Source organism: Pteropus vampyrus, unplaced genomic scaffold, assembly GCF_000151845.1.
Source record: "Pteropus vampyrus isolate Shadow unplaced genomic scaffold, Pvam_2.0 Scaffold69, whole genome shotgun sequence".
NCBI classification, from domain to species: Eukaryota; Metazoa; Chordata; class Mammalia; order Chiroptera; family Pteropodidae; genus Pteropus; species Pteropus vampyrus.
The window spans coordinates 2480281-2495944 of NW_011888850.1; the positions used below are offsets into that span (position 1 = coordinate 2480281).

Here is a 15664-nt window from a genome sequence, read left to right on the forward strand (position 1 = left end):
TTTTTTCAAATGTTCATTTTTTTTAAACAATAATGTAAACTTTGTCATACACATTGTTTCATGATTTTGGAAAATTTCTTGGAATATAATTTGAAAATGAGATTAAAGACTATAAATTTTTCTGGTTCTAATATTTTATTGCCGAACTGTTAAAACTTCTCAAGAAGTCAGAACATCACCGTTTCTGGGTTCCTCTGACCAGATTCTGACTTAAATTCTAACTTAAATTAAGGTCATTGTGGCTCCTTTACAAAACAGAGTCTAGCAACAAGGAAGAAGTGTGTAATATTTTTTTTCTTTTCTTGTAAGAGGCTGGGTTTTGAGGGGAAGGATGACCATCTCAATTATAGAAATAATAGGAATTATGGCCAAAGAATTGGTGTTTCATTCCTGAATGCCCCTTATCCCTGAGGTCTTTGTGGTCTTCTAGAATTGATTTATGGAAACGTTTTTGTGTACCAGTTTTTGAAAAAGAGTTCTTAAGCTCCAGGAGGTCAGTTTGAGGCTTGGCCACTCCAGCGGTAGGAATCCAACCCAGGAGAGATTTTGTTTCTTCATCGTTTTCAGTGTTCAAGTTCATATGTTCTTCTGGCTTACTTAAAAGACGTTCTAGATTGAAATCTAAGTCTGATTTATTTTGTAAAATACTAGGCTTACTAAGGCTACCAGGGGTTTGACACGTAGCATACTGGTCATGTAAGGCAGATTTAAAATGTTCATATCGAATGTAATTGCTTGGGTTGCAGTAAGGTGTAGGTTGGGGTTTTAATGATAACTGTCTCCAGTACAAATCTTCTGTTTTTTTAGTATCTGTAATTTTTGGAAATGGTTTTATGTCATAAATGTTAGTCAGATCTTTAGTTGGATAACAAGGTGAGTGTGCATAGGTAGATAATAAGCTTTGTTCTTCCTTAATCTTGTCTTCGATTTCCTGGCATTTACGGGTTATATCCGCTGGTGTGTTATCGTTAAGTGCCATCATTTCTGTAGAACTGGGTACAAAGGTATGAAAATTACACAAAACTCTAGGGGTGCAATCTGGACATGAAGGCGGTCTTTGCTGGATAGTAGCCTCCAGAGGACGTCGATTCTGAATCAGTCGGGCGATTCGTCCTTCAAAGGGTCTGGAGGGTTTAAAGACAGAGTGGAATTTTTCTTGCTGTAGTGGTGGAATAAAAAGGAGAAAATTGATAAATTAATAAACCTGGCATTGTGAGGATATTGCCACAAATGGCAGGTCAAAAGTCACACCCATTTTCACTGTTTGGACACAGGATGGGTGTAGGAAAACACAGTCCACTGTTCTTTTATGTTTAAAGACATTAAAATTGGGATCCTTAATAAACACATTTTCCTTCTCTACCAATTTTTGCTAATACGAAAAGGACATATTTTTACTTGGCTATAGAGAGATTTCTCTGTATAGGAACTCTTTGCTTTCAAACTCTCAAGGATAGAAAAGAATGACCGGAACAAACTTCTGCCTATCACTAATAGATGATAACAGTTATGTGCAGTTATGTAAATCTCAGCCAAAGCTTTCTTTATTAGGCCAAGGCAAGGGCTCTCAAACCTTGGCTGAATCAGGATGAGCTGAGATTCCTGAACTTGATCCTCTGAGACTGTGATTCAGAAGGTCTGCAGTGGGGCTCAGAAAATGCTTTTTTGACCACGCATCTCAGGTGATGCTGAGGCTACTGATGTGCTATGCTTGGAGAAACACTGCCATTTCTATGCTTGTTTTTTGAGATGTTTTTCTAATTATTGTGAATTAGTCATGTCTGTAGCTGCAAAAGTGCTAAGTGTATTTGAAGGGTTATTGATAGGTATGTGTCCGTGGGGGCAGGAGGAAGAAGGGAGGAGTTGACTTAGGAGGATCATAAGGGAACTCTCTGGGATGATGCTAATTTTCAATATTATTGATAGGAGTTTGGGTTACAAAGGTGTGTGTATTTGTCAAACTCATTGAATGTACACTTAATATTTGTGCAATTTCATTGAATGTATATTTACTTTAAAAGAAGAAACTGCAAACAAATTGAACTCTGGTTAATGATAAGCATGCTGAATGTTTAGGGGGTGAAATATACAAATGTGTTTAATTCATTCTGAAATGCATAAAAAATGTGTACTGATGGATGGTTGGAGGGATGGAAAGATGGATTATGTAATAAGTATAGTAATATGCTAATGGTAGAATCTAGGTGATGGCATATGCATGTTAACTATAAAATTATTTAAACTTTGCTGCGTGTTTGAAATTTTTTATAATACCTTGAAGAAAAAAAACTAAAAAAAGAAAAGATGTATGATGATGATGGAATAGGTAGTGGAGATAATAAAAAATGTGACTGGTGAGAAAGTAACAGTAGTTCAGACTTAAAAAACAAAGTGAACTTAGGAACGGCCTTTTGGAACCTACTTTGTTCACAGCTGGAGGAATTTCCATATTGTTATTAACTAATCCGTTACAGCCTTTTACTACCCAGGTTTGAGTAGGTTCTATGAAAAAAAGAAAAAAACCCCAGCTCTTTGAAATGCTTTGTTAAATTTGTCATAAACAAAAAATATAGGGTGTATCATATCCTACTTTGACAGTATCCCTTTATGCGACAAGTGGTTTTTGTACCTTTATTTTATTCTACTACAACCAAATATTTCATATACATATTACCACTAACATATACCTTTCCAGAGTCATTTATTTTTGCTTTAGTAAGAAACCAGTAAGATTCAATAAAACTTTCTTTTAAACTTCCAACTATTTTAGCCATATTTTATTTTGTTACTAATAAAAATTAAAGTGTTTATTTACTTGCAAAATAATTTTGCATACAAGCATCCTTTGTATAACTGTACATGTTTTCTTTATGAAAATGATCAAGCTGCTTCCCAAGGAGCTGGACCCTGCTGAGTCAAATCTGTGGACATCTGGACGGTTGCTGAACACACCCGACAATGTCAGCATATACATATCGTCTTTTCTAGCCTTAGAGAATGCTTGTTGCAAGTGAAAAATAAAATTAAAAACCCTTCAGTGAATGATAAAGCAGTTTATGGAACTACTTCCGATGTTCTGATTTTATATCGCTTTGGGAATTACTGAAGCTAATATAAAATACATGTGTTCAGTCTAAAAAGAGTTCATGTTGAAATAGCTTAGTTGTTTTTTATGTATCTTTCCACAATTTACATCTTAGAAAATACTAATTTTGTTTTCAAAACTTTGTAGATATAGAGGATAAAATTTAGGTCCCAAATAAAACAATAAACAAATACTATTTGGTCATTTTATTTCATTTATATAAGCTACTAATAAATTATAGTTTTTATCAGTGAAGGGGTTGATCATTCTATCAGGCCATTTCAGATAATCAATTAAGAACTCTCTATTGATTTTTACAGAGCATTTATTGGCTTTTGATTGTAATTCAGCCAATTCTCAATTATTGTGGATATCAGAAAGCCTTTATTTCTTTAAAAGCAGTGATAATGTACAAGATATACAAATATACAGATTCACAGAATTTAAGACTCTCATTAAATTACTAGGTAAACTTTTGTAAACCATTCCCTTTGTAAATTTAAGCAACAGTAACAGTATAAAATCTGTTTAAAAAAATCCAACTGTATTGTGAAGAGAAAAAGAAACCTTGATTGTTTTTCAAAATAGTGGAGAAAAGTATTCAAACCAGTACAAATCCATTCACATAACTTCTAAAATGAGTTAAATTTTCCCTTGTATAGCTTGGTCACCAATACTCATGAAGCAGATAAGCAGTGGGCAAAGCAAGAAAAGCCCAACACCTAGATACTTTCCCCCCAAATAAGTGAGAGTCGACTGCAATCACTTACGGGCTCTGGATCAAATCCTATCTGTGCAGTTAAGTCTGCTAACTCCTTTTCATGGTAATCATCCAGTTCAAGGGGGTTCATGGGCCCCAGACCTTAATGAAAACATCATATCTTATAATTTTGTTAAATGAAGAATGGCACATAAATGAAAAACTTTGTAATATAATTAGAACCAACAAAATGATACCCAACTTTATCTCCCAGTTACCCACTAAGAGAAACTTACCACCCATCTTAATTGCTATTAGTACTTCAATAAGAAACAGGGAAAAATATCATAAGATGAAAGCTTGTGACAGCACTCATCAAATATCTAATTTCTTTTTACTTGTAGTAAAGTAAACTCATACCTGTAAAATCATGAGTGTATGAAGTGATCCAGTGGGACCTCTCGAGATTTCTTTGTATATTGGCTTCTTTTAGAGAGTTAATAGGATCCCATGGATTTAAAGAAGGGTTAGGAGCGAAGGTTTTAGGAGGTTTTGGGTAGAATATTGGCTTGTTTTTCCCAACACATTTAGGAAACTAGAATAGGAACATAAAAGATGATGGCTCTTAATGTCATCTCATATAATAAGGGCTGATTCACTATCTCACCAAGCATGGGGACAAAGGAAATTCCAGGCTGAAGTCAGATTCTATTTTTTAATTCATTAATTACTAATATTCTGCAACTGTAACCATATTTAGAGTTAAACAATATTTTATCAAAGGAGGTCTTTTCTAAAAGTCTTGCTCTTGCAGGCACTGTGATGACGTACATTGGAGAGGTGTTCCTGGAAGCACTTGGCCTCCAGTGAAGTTTTAGAGGTGCTCCGTTGGCTAAGTCTAACCAGAAGTGTGTGCCTCCCACTTCTCCGTGCTTGCCCGGAATGATACCATTCGATATCTTTTATGCATGTGATGAAAGTTAAGTCACTGCAATTCAAATAAATTTTTTTTTTTGTTCCATAGACTTAACTACTTACTATGGAGTTTTATTTTGTATTTTCAAAAGAGGTAAAAGTGAATGCATGAATGAGTTTCATTGTAGTCTTTTTGGTTACTTAGAAATCCACCTTTTTTCAGATTGGTGATGTTCAGTAAATTATTTACTGAGCACCTATATGTAGTGGCAGGAAACAAAGATAGTTCAGAAACAAATCTTGCTATCCAGGAGTGAATTGGCTAGATAAGGAATGAACACAAATGGTTACTATAAGATGAAAAGTCACTCTTTGTTATAAAAGAGGTTAAGACAAAATTATGTGCAAGTTCCGAGGAGGGAGGGATTGATTCTAGCCGATAGGGAGTGGGGCTGAGAGCAGAGATGGGGAGGAGACAAGAACCCGTGTTATGTCATACCACAGAAAGTAGGCCTTGAGTGACATGCAGAGATGCGGAGGCCAAAGGAACAGCAAGGGCAGGGCTATGGATGGTGGTGAGAGTGTGGAATTCACATTTCTCAAACCCTATGCACTTCTTGCCCTCACAGCCAGGCCCATCCTTAACATTTGCCAGCCCTAGAGCTAGAGTACAAATGCGAACCCACACGCCATTAGTCTGAATATTTTAATTTTAATAAGACAAGCAAATAAACTGTTAAATAAGTAAAATATGTTCCATTCTCCTACCTTGACAAAATACCTTCATAACAACCCGAAGATTAGGTTCAAATTTAGACTTCTTAGACATTGCACTGGGACCTAGTAGTTCAGGAACAGCCGGCTGCTGGCCCCTCACCTCACCATCCCGACTGCTTTCTTCCTACCCCCAGTTCCATTACAAACTATGAGGTACCTTGAATACCTGGGGGTACCCTAGCCCTCAGATTCAACCTCATCTACCTCTTCTCTCCACTTCCAGCAAAAAGCCATCGTTTGGCCACCGCTTTGGCCTAGAGATATGTACTAGCTTGGCAGCACTGTCAACCCCGGGAGAATGGGCCTGAGGATGCAACCCTGTGAAGGCTCTGGAACAGGGTTCTGAGACGTTTTGTCAGAGGATTCTGCAGTCCAATGTCAGTCTGGGGTGGAGACCATGGAGCGTGGGTTGCATATGAACATACCCTCTTGCCCCCACAAACTCCCTGCCCCTTAGGGAGGGGCACAGCCTCTAAAGCATGGGACCCTTTAAAGTTCCTGAGCCTAAGGGTGATGCTGCTTGCAGCAACCCTGTGTGGTTGGAGTGATCCCCAGTTTACGTATGTAGGGTAGTCATGGTAAAAGGCACTTGGTAAAAATCTGCCTCAAGAAGTATTAAATAACCTCACCTTTAAATCTTTAACAAATCTGTGGTTTGCTTATTCAGGGCTAAAGAAAGCTCTCTTTATTCTCCTTTATTATGATTTGTAAGGCCAGCTTATTTAAAAATAAGGACTTTAAAAAATTTTGTTCCGAGGGGCCAGATTAACCTTGTGTCTCACTCTGGTTTAAACTAACAGTAGTGATCTGGTGAAATGCATTCAAGGGCACAGAGGAAGGAAATTGGGAGTGTGAAATTTTACTGTAGACTATGGTGCCTTGGGAAGAGTTTAAAGAGTCGGGAAATATCTGGGAGTAGAGAGCTGGCCAATTTTCAGTATGTTAAAGTGAAGTTATTCTCAGAGGATCATGGAGAGAGTCTGGTGGTCATCATTCACTCCATAGGTGTTTATTTGTGAAATATACCATTCACAGGGTAAAGTTTGCATCTGATGAGGACAGTAAGTACAAGGCGGGAAGAAGAATTCTAGTTCCTGAGATGTTAGACAGACATTCTAGTCTACAGAGGAGTGATGTTAGGTGTTTTGAATTTGGAGTCCATTCTCAGAGGAATAGTACTATATAAGTTGTAGTTATATTTCCAGCATAGCCCATGAAATCTGTGTAACTCATAAGTTATTGAAAAAACTTTCACCGAATGTTTATTACATGCAAAACTATGTGCAAAGTTCTAAGGGCCCTGTGCTGGGCATGAAAAACTTCACAAATTGTCATTAAATAACAGAAATTAATACTGTTGCAGCACATTAAGTAAAACAAAAAAATTATAGTTTGTTTGTTTGTTTGTTTGTTTTGTTTTACTCTTGAATGATGGGGCTTAACCAGGTTTAATAGGGGAACAAGGAAGTGTTTATCGTGGAAACCACTTCATCCTTTGGAGAGACTTTAGCATTAAGGCCACTGGTTCTTCATTGGATCATATTGCATTTGATTGTGCCAGCACCCTTTTTACATTAAGAAGTTACAATGAGGAACTTTGTTCATTTACATATGAAACGTATTTCTACATACATACAGCGAGAAGGAGCGAGAGAGGAAGAGAGAGAGAAAGCTCGCGCAAGCACTTCGAAAGGGAGAGCCGAAGACAGAAGATGCACAACAGGAGGAAAGGGCTACCTGAGACATGATGCAGGAAATGTGGAGGGTGAAAGACAGTAAATAGAGAGCATACGCGGTAGGGAAGAGAGAATCTTCCAGTTTCCCATCTGGATGTTGCCGGGAGTGTGCAGGGGGGGATGGTGCGGCTCGTGGTGGTGGTGGTGATGGAGAGGGGTGCTGTGGATAACCTGTTATTTGATAAGATGACACATTTCTAAAGGAGGTGTCTGCATGCTTGCCAAATTCATTATGGTTCTTTGAGGATGAGTATGGATTATGGGTGCCATTCTGGAGAGACAGAACTGTCCTAGGACTATGAATGTATCTGCAGGAGGTGGATGGGCACCTTAGATTGGAAAGATGGCCAATGCTTCAAGAAGGAAAACTGCATCCCTTTATAAGGGTGATCACGAGTGCTGCTCTTTCCAAGGGAGGCCAAAGGTCTTCCGAGTATTTAGAGTTATGGAAATTGGGTAGTCGGCTCAGTTAGGTTTCGAAAATGGTTTGTTAAAATATTTCAAATAGTCCAAGATTGGGGAGGTTTATGGCACTTGACCTCTGTGATTATATCTGATCTTACTCAATGGGTGATTACAAGGTAGATTTCATCCTAAAGAGTATTTTTGCACGGCAAAGACTAAGATGCTTGAGTTTTTGAAAAATAGAAAGGACAAGAGAGTCTTTGACCACTTGAGCAAGTAATGATATAAACAGACCCAAAGAGTCAAATATTATAACCTGTTTGTTGGCTATAAAAGGAATGTTCTGATTGGCTTGGTAATGGATGGGAATGACCAGTGAGAAGAAATCGCTAAGGGAAGAGAATGGTAGCAGGAGAGGTGCTGGCTAGAGCGACAAGTGCAACAATCATTAGTTACTACGGTGGGGAAAACTGGGCCAGGCCAACCAGACAGAAGGGTTGGGCAGCACTAGGGTCTGGGTGGGAAAGAGGTACCTAGATTTCTGTGATTCTCAAAGGCACAAGCTTCATATACATGTAATGTAAAAGGTTGAGGGCAAAGTGGCATTTAAAGTACTCTGTCAGAATTAAGCCCCAGCACTTAAAATAGTTATAATTATTGCAATAATACTGACAACAGCTAACATTTCTTATGAGCTTACTATGTGCTAATATGGTGCTGAATGCTTTTGCATGCATTTCATTCTCAAAACAACCTTATCAAGTAGATTTTATTATTATTCCTGTTTTATCTAGGAGGAAACAAGTATCAGAGGGTTAAACATTACCCAGAGTCATACAGCTGATAAGTTTTAGAGCCACTTTAAAATTCACACTCTTTACCAGTATCTTATACATATTTTCTTATTGGCTTGGATGAGAAATAACTAAAATATGGCTCCTGGAGTTTTCTCTTTTACAACTAGGAGACACATGTTCGGAACTACTTCTCAAGTTATTGGTGTCACTTCCTCTTCCACTGGGCATAGGGTAGAGTAGGAGGAGAGAGAAGAGAGAAGACAATTAGCCCATAAGACAAGTTATAAGTTCTTGAACAAAGCATTTCTTGCTATGAGATTCACCCTCAGAGAATGAGTAATACAGTTATGTAATCAGTTGTGGTGGGTGGGGCATAGCCTGGGAATGGGAATTTGTAAAAGCCATCCCAGGTGATTCTGATGTGCAGCCAAGGTTGAGAACCACTCCTCGAGCAAGAGGAAAGGCAGATACTATAAAAAGTATTCTCCTTTAGCAAAAAGAGAACATTGCAGATAAAGTTGAAGACTCTTTGACTACTTCCTCCAATTAAGTGGTGAAAGGCAGGGGAGGACAAGGACAGGGTATATCCTAAAGGAAAAAAAGAAAGATGAATCTCTGGTTGTCCCATAAACCTGGATATCAACTTTATTTTTATTTCTTTGTCCAGGGAAGTGTAAAGTTTTATTAAGTTTGGGGATGAGCCAGAAGAATGAAAGTCTGAAAATTAAGATTGGTTAGAACAGATTAAGGAAGTGGAGATTAATCATTACAAGAAGAGTCAAATAAATCAGTCAAAAATATTTATGCACAAAGTGCTGTGAGGGAATATATTATAACGTATTTTTAAAGAGCTTGTAATTTAGTTGACAAGATATAAAATACATGTGAAAAATTATTTTTAGTAAGTGTTATAGAAGAGGGAGAAATCACTTGTTAGAGTAATAATAATATTACTTTTACAAAATTGCTTTATAAATTACGACACTTTTTCAAAGTACTTCCATATCTTTAATGTGCTTCTCATATCCTGTGAAGTTTGTAGGACAGATTTTACTGAAATTATACTGATATATTTTATTAATTAAAGCTCAGAGAAGAGGAAGTATGTCTAATATCATTTAGAAACAATGGCAGATAGACGACTAACTGGAACATGGGTCTCTTGAGTTGGTTCTCTTTCTGTTATACAGCAGAAACAATGGCAGTTGAGCTGAGAGCCTTGAAGAGTAAGCAAGTTTTAGGCGAGCAGAGGGGGCATGAAAGGAGGGCATTCCAGGTACGGGAAACGGCTGTGAACCTGTTGGAAGACTGGCGAGTAGAGCCGGCTCTAGGGATAGAGAAAGGCCAGATCCCGAATGGTCTTTGTAGCTCAGATAGAGCACTGAGGTTTGCACGTAGGTAAAAGGGAGCTAGTCAAGGTTGTTGCAAAGGGGTGTGATGTGGAGAAAGGAGCATTTTAATGAACAGGTAGAAATGAAGGAAATTGGAAGAAGAACCAAAAGTTCAGAGCTGGAGACTTTGGCTGTCAGAACATGTAATGATAAAATGGTCTCTAGAATCACTTCTTATATTTCTGGGTTGCTTGGATATAGATTTTGCTCGAAAGAATCAAAGAGATCCAGTAAAATAGATGATTTTTAAAGATTTTTTCTTGATGTATAACTTTACAGAAAACAAATAGGAAACCACTTACTTCATACATGACTGTGTGACATTGCAGTGACCACACTGGCCTGCCACAATGGCCTTTGCAAGTAAAATTTAAATGCTTCCAGCACTCCATAATCACATATTGTCTACCTCGTAGATTGTTCTATGCCAAGGAAAATACTTGGCACTGCCTCTCACAAACTCGATGGCCAATGAATGGTATCTATTATTATTTTCAAATTTCTAGATATTTTCCTTCGTGACTTAAAATTTTCTCTTTTTATCCATGTGGAATCATGGTATGGATGTTAAGAGCAGAGGTTAAGTCAGTCTCACGAGCCTGACTTCTGAGCCTCAGTTTCCTCCTCTATAAAACAGGAATGGTGATACTAACCATATGAGCGTATTGTAAGGGCTAAATGACATACGGAGTCTAAAGTGGTTAGTGTGTATCAGTTTCTCATAAACAGTAGCTATTGTTGTATTTTATTTTTGATCCTACGCAAGTTTGGGACAATAAATTGCAGATCTTTCTGAAAATGTCCCATTTGCTCTATGCATATGTGGATTTATTTGATATATTAAGAATCATAGGAATAGAGTTGGGGACATACAGTGAGTGAAGTACAATCCTCCTCCACCTTTTGGAAGGAACCTTTTTTCTGTAACTGTGGAAATGTTATAAATTGCCAAAAGTATATGAAATCGGCTAAGAAAACAACAAAAAAAATGTGAATCATAGTCAAAATCTCAAAGTTTTCACCCAGATAGAATGTAAAAGCAGTACCTGTTGGATTTTTATAAATGTATAGAGTAAAAACATTTTTTACTTTGTTTTAAATGCACATTTAAGAAGATACTTACATCATAATATACACTCTGACCTGGCCAAACCAAGCCTTTCTTCTTTGAATCCATGGGAATATCAATTAGTTCATATCTGTAAGGATTACCTGAAATTTTCAAGAAAAGCACTGTTATCCTGAATGTACAAGAACAGCCTTCTAATTAATGGGATTTATGGGTACAATAAATAGAAATAACATGAGGTGGAGAGGGATGCAGGTGCACATTTTAGCTGTGCAGTTATAGCTTGGTTTGACTTCTTGCCCCCTTAATGAGCAGCGTGTGGGCCACAGAGAGTGAGGATGACTCTAACCCCAGTGCTCATAGCAGCAGGAGCACAGTGCCCGCCCCCTACCCCCAGCTTCCCCAATATAACTAGGCATAGCGCTGGACACTAAATGATAGGTACATACACACATATGCATGTATCGGTACCTACCTGTAGATGCTGTAGATGCATGTATTTTATACAACTTTGACTACCTGTTGTTAGCGCTGACTGGACTGAGAGGTAATAGAAAAGTTCGACATGCTGCCTACATACTGGAATCATTATATGGCAGCAGAGTAGTAAAAATAGTAACTGCTAACACATCTCTGTCATCTGTGAAGTAGGCACTAATATTCCCATTTTATGGATTGGGAAGTGGAGACAGAGAAATGAAGATACTTTCCCGTGGTCCATAGTGAGTAAGTGGCAGAGCCAGAATTCTACCCACGCAGTCTGACCTCATGCGCATGCTCTGAAACATGCCGCTGTAGCCCTGTCAACATGCTGCTCTCATAAGGTGGCGAGGCTCATAGTGCTGGTGGCAGTATTCTGTTCTTACACTTGGGTTCAGCTATTTATGTACAGAGAACCTGCGTTATAAGACAGTGCTTGGGTCTAACCTCACAGCCTGAATTCATTCAGCAAATATCTCTCTCTGCCTCCCCTGTGCCTTTTCTGTCACCTTCAGTCACCTTCAGTCTTTCTCCATAGGATTCTCTGTTTTGAGATGACTAGTGTAAGGGCCTACCATCTTCTGTAATAAAACACATCTGAGAAGATCCCAATGTTTGCATCTGTGAGAAAATGCTCCAGGGTGTTAAGAGGACCTGAACAAACTGCTTCCATTACTTTCCGAGTCTTATTTCAGTGAGGATCTTTCACTGTCATCACAACCGCTACATCCATGTCCAGACTCTGGTGCTTGGAACCAGCCATTGTCCCCTGTGCTGATCGTATAAGCTGCGGTGGAATTTTTAAAAGCTAAACCATAGGAGAGAGCGGGAAGGAAATAGAAACAGAAAATAACAAGTAGAATAAAAACAACCAATTCTACAATGTTTGGTTTCTGATTCTACCATGGGACCCTCTGTATAAAGAAGAAAAGAGCATCTGCAAATAATCTGATCTAATTGGTCTGTGGTGAGGTCAGCTGAGTCTAAAGTGCAGCCACAGTTGAGAACAACTTTCCTAACAACTTTCCTAACAGGTCACACTTCTATGACTTGAGTCCTTTGCACAAGAAGAATTAATACTATTCTGATTTAAAATCCTGTTTTACCTCTCGTCTTCAAAACTGTTGTATCGTACGCCTTCGTTGGCACAGTGGGAGGAAATGGCTGTTGGCTTCGGGCTTTGATGCCAGTGTAGAGGTCCTTAGGTGATGTGAAGGTCGGGAACATGGCACCACGAGAGATGTGTGTGTGGTAGGGGTGTTCGATCGGATACGGGGAGAAGATCTCGCTGAGATTTAGTTGAGCAAACAAAACAGAATAGAGGAAGCACAATAAAGAAATTATCAAATACTTATTGGGATCCTTCTTTGTGACAAGTACTGTTCTAACTCTTGGAGATAGGACAGTGAGTTAAGGCCCTGTACTCATGGAGTTAACATTCTGGTGGAATATACATCATAAAACACATGACATTTTCTTAATCCTGCTAGACAAATCAAAAATAGATTTAATTTAAAAAATAAATGATACTGCATTCTTTATCAGTGAATAACTTTCACAACTGATAAAAGAATGAAGCAGAAGATACATACATTTTGCAGTTCTTAGAATTTCTAGTTGCTTTCAGTTTCCTGCTTCTTGTTTTAAGAGGATCTGAGTACTTTAAGGAATTGTTTTGGACATTCAGCTTCAGTGTGCAAAGTGATCTCTAACCGACTTGGATTGGGAACTTCCGACCCATGCCATCTGTTTCTTTAAGCATTCAATCAACAAAATATACTGCTTGTTTATGTACACAGTACTGTTTAGAGATCATAAAGCCAAAAATAGCTAGTACACTGAAAGAACCCCAACAAGATAAAAGTCCACAGGGTCATACTTTTCCTATCATTTGAAGAACTAGCAGAAGTTTAAAATAAACTGTGAGAGCTATCTAAATTAGAAGAAAATTGAGATTAGGAAGTACATGGAATAGAGAAATGTTATATATAATTAGAAAATAAAGTAAGGAAAGGCAAGACTGGTCTTAGTGGTTGAATTATGTCCCCTCAAAATTTGTATGTTGAAGTTCTAACATGCAGTATTTTATTTCTTTTTGGAAATAGGGTTATTGGAGATGTAATTAGTTAAGATGAGGTTATACTGGAGTAGGGTGGGCCCTTAATCCAATATGACTGCTATCTTTACAACAAAGGGAAATCTGGACACAGACATGCACACAGGGAGAATGCCACATGAAGATGAAGGCAGATCAGGGTGACACGTGTACTAGCCAAGGAACACCGAAGATTGTCAAACTGACAAGAGTCGGGAGAGAGTCATGAAACAGATTCTCATAGCTCTCAGAAGGAACCAACTCTGCTGAAACCATGATCTCAGACATGTAGTCGCCAGAACTAAGAGACAGTAAATTTCTGGTTTTTTTTTTTTTTTTTTTCAGCTGATGTAACCAGAGATGACTCAGACCTCCAGTAGAGCACACTCAAGCAGTTAGAAGTAAACATGTGCCAGGAGTATGGGTGCTCTGGGTTCTTAGAGGAGAACAGCCCAACAAAGAGTTGAAAAGATTGACTACATTTATAGTGCTAACAGTTGTAACCCACAGAAGTTTTGGGAAAGCTATTTAATGTTATATTTATCAGGTTATGTCATGAATGTTGGCGTGAGGGTCTTACTATAGCATTTTCCCTTCCCTATTTTCTTAGTTATCAGCAGAGTTTATATCATAGCTTCTGTAAGTCACTATGGATGGCACAATTTTGAAATAATGAGAACGATTTCTATAAGAAACATTTAAAAGTGTCATTCCATTTCCATCACTTGGTATTTTTCAAATCCAAGCATTTTTGGTCGGTTTTGCCATATATTTGCAGCAGCATTAAAATCAAGGTATCAGAAAGAAATAGCTTCATAGACCAACAGCTAAAATGGCAAATTTATTAAAGTATTGTAAGTTATATAATGAAGCCTCGATATCAAACCCAGATCTCAGTGTGTCATCTAACAAGCTGTGGTGGCCCCACCCCAGATTCAGGCTCCTCCCCTTACTCAGCTGCTGATGCAAATCTCTCCTGAGCCTGGCAGACCTGGCATCTCAGTGGGCTCGCTGAAATACCTAGCAGGTTGAGATTCTTAGCAAGTGCCTGATCTCTTATAGATACCACAAGAAGTTAAGATCGGGTTGTAAGAGAAAAAGTCTGGATCCCAAGTAAAAGTTATTTATGAGGCCAGTCAGTTCTTTTTATTTTTGTGTAAAGTGATTCAGTTTTCTCATCCTTATCACAAACTCTCTCATTTGAACATATTTTAGAATTGAGTATAGCATTATTTTATTGCTAATCACTAAACGCTTTTCCATTTTATTTGCTTTGCTTAAAGAGTGCCACATCAACTCCTGTATAGCTTGGTACAGGACACAAGGAGTTCAGCTCCAATGAAGACATGAGAACAGAATCAGGGCACTTCTGAATTCCACCTGAGTGATGCCCCTCGGAGTCATGAAAACTAGTGTAGTAACTGCTCTTTCAATGAAGTAATACTGACTGCGCTTCATTGTATATATTACACGATGATTATCATTTATTCTAAATAAATATTTCCAGTATCCAATTCAATGGGTTCTATAGGAAACTATCCCCCTTGAATTAATTTCCCCTTACAAATCTACCTGAAAATAAGTATTTGTAGTTTGGGCGCACTTCATTCACACAGAATGAAGCAGGAATGAACACGTTTGTGTCATGTCCAATTTATTCAGGTCAGAAAAGGATGAGTTTACTGTGGTCTAATAAAAAGCCCATGTTCGAAGGGAGGTTCTCGAACATTCAAAACCTTAGGGGCTTGCCTCATTCTCCTTCAAGTAGAGTAGGCAATAACAGGGGACCTGGATAAGAAAGGGGTCCTGGGGACAGTGGGGAACGAAATGAGAAAGGCTGAAGTTCAAATATTGTCCAATAGCCATTAGACGGTCACAAAACATACTAGAAAGCATGGTTCATGAAGTAACTTGAGTGTAATGGTTGTCTTAATATGTGCTAATTAACTTTTCTGGGTAGAAAATTCATTTTGATTCTCTTGGGTTCTTCTTGGTCTGTGCCAGGTTGAGCTAGGACGCAATAATTGGGAATATGGAATCAGTGGGATTAATTTTTGAACTTCTGATACCATTTCCATGGACTCGGTGCAGTTTAAGGAAGTGTAGTATGAATGTTTTGCAGAATGGTCACGCCTGTCCCCTCTGGGCACAATGTCTCAGCAGGTCATCTAGGAGGTCCTCAGACATTGTAGCTGCGGCCTGAGCAGGAATTAC

The 15664-nt window shown here is 38.2% G+C and overlaps 1 protein-coding gene across 1 annotated transcript in view; it reads right to left on the reverse strand.

Annotated features, from left to right (window-relative positions):
- Window positions 1-340: 340 nt before the first annotated feature.
- The window catches only part of CUNH7orf31 (chromosome unknown C7orf31 homolog), a 43320-nt gene continuing 27996 nt past the window's right edge, over window positions 341-15664 (reverse strand). The window contains exons 5-9 of the mRNA XM_011361673.2: window positions 12462-12643; window positions 10930-11018; window positions 4206-4380; window positions 3856-3947; window positions 341-1159 (exon numbers count right to left, since the gene is read on the reverse strand). Of these exons, the coding sequence (XP_011359975.1) occupies window positions 341-1159; window positions 3856-3947; window positions 4206-4380; window positions 10930-11018; window positions 12462-12643 (1357 nt within the window). The remainder of the gene's footprint in view (window positions 1160-3855; window positions 3948-4205; window positions 4381-10929; window positions 11019-12461; window positions 12644-15664) is intronic.